The sequence below is a fragment of the Mustela nigripes genome, chromosome 7, assembly GCF_022355385.1.
Source record: "Mustela nigripes isolate SB6536 chromosome 7, MUSNIG.SB6536, whole genome shotgun sequence".
Lineage (NCBI taxonomy): Eukaryota > Metazoa > Chordata > Mammalia > Carnivora > Mustelidae > Mustela > Mustela nigripes.
This window is the reverse complement of record NC_081563.1, coordinates 82,431,799-82,434,117: the sequence shown is the minus strand read 5'-3', so window position 1 is coordinate 82,434,117 and position 2,319 is coordinate 82,431,799. Positions and strand designations below refer to the sequence as shown.

The following is a 2,319-nucleotide window of genomic DNA, read 5'->3' as shown; positions in this document are numbered from 1 at the left end:
GCCAAGCCAAAAAAAAAAAAAAAAAAAAAAAAATCCAAATAAACAAAATGGGACCCCCTTAACCCACCCCACCCTGCCTCCCAAGCCCCACCCACAAAAGTTATCCTAGTAACGTGTCTTTCACATTTTATAAATATTAACTTCTTAAACCTGCACCTTCTTCTTTGACCACATATTGTCACATTACAAAAAAGAAATGTCAATTAAATACACTGTTAATGTTACTATATTAAATCTGCTCTCTGCTTTAGCAAACTGCTCCTTAGACCACCATATTACACCTCCATGTGCCCATTTCCAACAAAACCAATGGCATGTTCATAGTCTTCACCTTTGACACCCGTAAGAGTCACTCAGAAACAAGGAATTCTGGAGCTGAAGGAAAGGCGTTTGCTTTCTGGTCTGATGCTCGATCCCAAATACTTATAGCACCTGATGGTAGAATGTGAACAGCACCAGCTGCATTGCAGCCTTGATTTATTTTTGAGTAGGGAAAAGAAGAGAATGGGGATAAACTGGTAAGAGGTGCAGAAAGGAAACAAAAACGAAACAAAACAAAACAAAAACCCCACACGTGGTGTCTGCAAACACAGCTGTCCTGGACCAAACCGGTGCAGCTCTGAGCTCCAGTTGCAAGGAATTCCAAGTTCTCAGGATCTTGAAGACTCTGGGGGCCAGCAAGCCTCATCACACTGCATCTACCAGCTCAGAAGAGAAGTCCTGCCTAATGTCATGAAATAAACCTGACTGCTGCCCCCAGACCGAACAGAGGCAAAGAAGACCTGCAAAAGCAAGAGAAAAAGAAAGTGAGAGATTTACCATGAAAACACAACCCAGCAATGCTTCCGACGGTTCCCAGGCAGATAACCTAGAGCCACTGACACCTCAGCACTTCTAAATGCAGGAAGCTTAAAAGCCCAAAGGCCCTTTCCAAAAGAAAATCTGAGATGATATCAATTTATCATATATAAGTAGTCATCATCTCTGGAGGCAATTCTGATTACAACTAAGAAGGCTCACACACCCATATTGTGAGAGTTCAAAAGAAAAAAAATTGGTTTTTTCTGAAATTGAGCAATTTCTCTTTATCTCCACTGCTAATAACATCTAAGAGATAAATGTGTCTGGAAAACACAATGAGCAATGGAGAGGACTCCTCAGCAACTTGCTTTTTCTCTTTTAAAAAACTAACCTAAAATGTATTAAGTTATTTCAGAGGACTCTATAGTCAAATTATGACAATTTACTTTTGGGCCTTTTATTTATTTTTGTTTTTTAAGACTTTATTTATTTACTTGAGAGAGAGTGAAAGAGAGAGCATGAGAGGGGAGAGGGTCCCAGGGAGAAGCGGACTTCCTGCTGAGCTGGGAGCCTGATGCGGGACTTGATCCCAGGACTCCAGGATCATAACCTGAGCAGAAGGCAGTTGCTTAGCCAACTAAGCCATCCAGGCGCCCGCTTTGGGGTCTTTTATTAATGAACTTTAAGGGATGTAACATTATAAATAATAAAAATATCTAAATGCCTGAAGTTCGAAGAATATTATAGATATGGCTATATTACATATGCTCATAAAAATATAAACCAAAAAGCTGGCAAAATCCTGGAATGAGTCAGAGATTGTATGGGGTTTTAAGGTAAACAATTTGGGAGATGCTATTAGAATAAAATGTGAACTGCATTAGTAAATGAGCTATAGCATTGCAGGAAAGTGGGCTGGGGTGATGCGGCTTATTAGTGAGCACATACTTAGGCAGGAGGACCAGCTGCCAACGACAGAGCTACAGCTCTTTTGTCAAGCTGGGTTTTTAAAATTTAATCTGAGCAGTCAATCAGTGGGCCAGTGGCTAGGCCATATAATATATTTTAATGTGAAGTAAGAGGTGGAAACTTCTTAAGAGGCAAATTCCTAAGGTTGCAATAGGTTGCCTCAGGTGGCCAGAGGATTTCCATCCAGGTGGACAGATGAGAAAGAAAGTTGGGCTTGGTAAAGGCAAGGCCCACCAGGATGTCCTTCTCAAAGGAGGTGGGATGGGACAATACCCTAAGCCATCCAGCCGCTTCACTCCAAGGCTGACTTAGGGAGGGTCTTCCAGGGACAAAGCAGCCCCTGGAAAGATAAGGATGTGGCCAGTTTTGAAAAACAAAGGTTTTATGTGGGGCTTTAAAGTCTTGGGATCTCAGCTGTAGGAGGTGCTCATGCTTCTGCATAAAGATTTACTGTCAAATGTTTATAGCAACAATGTCCACAACAGCCAAACTATGAAAAGAATCTAAATGTCCATCAACAGATGAATGGATAAAGAAGATGTGGTGTGT

General features: G+C 41.3%; 1 protein-coding gene across 50 annotated transcripts in view; it reads right to left on the bottom strand.

The window, feature by feature from the left end:
• Positions 1–439: 439 nt before the first annotated feature.
• The window catches only part of MAP4K4 (mitogen-activated protein kinase kinase kinase kinase 4), a 192,708-nt gene continuing 190,828 nt past the window's right edge, over positions 440–2,319 (bottom strand). For all 50 annotated transcript variants that reach the window (XM_059406288.1, XM_059406292.1, XM_059406300.1 and 47 more), the window contains one exon: positions 440–782. In XM_059406288.1, coding sequence (XP_059262271.1) covers positions 699–782 — 84 coding nt within the window. In that variant the 3' untranslated portion in view covers positions 440–698. The remainder of the gene's footprint in view (positions 783–2,319) is intronic.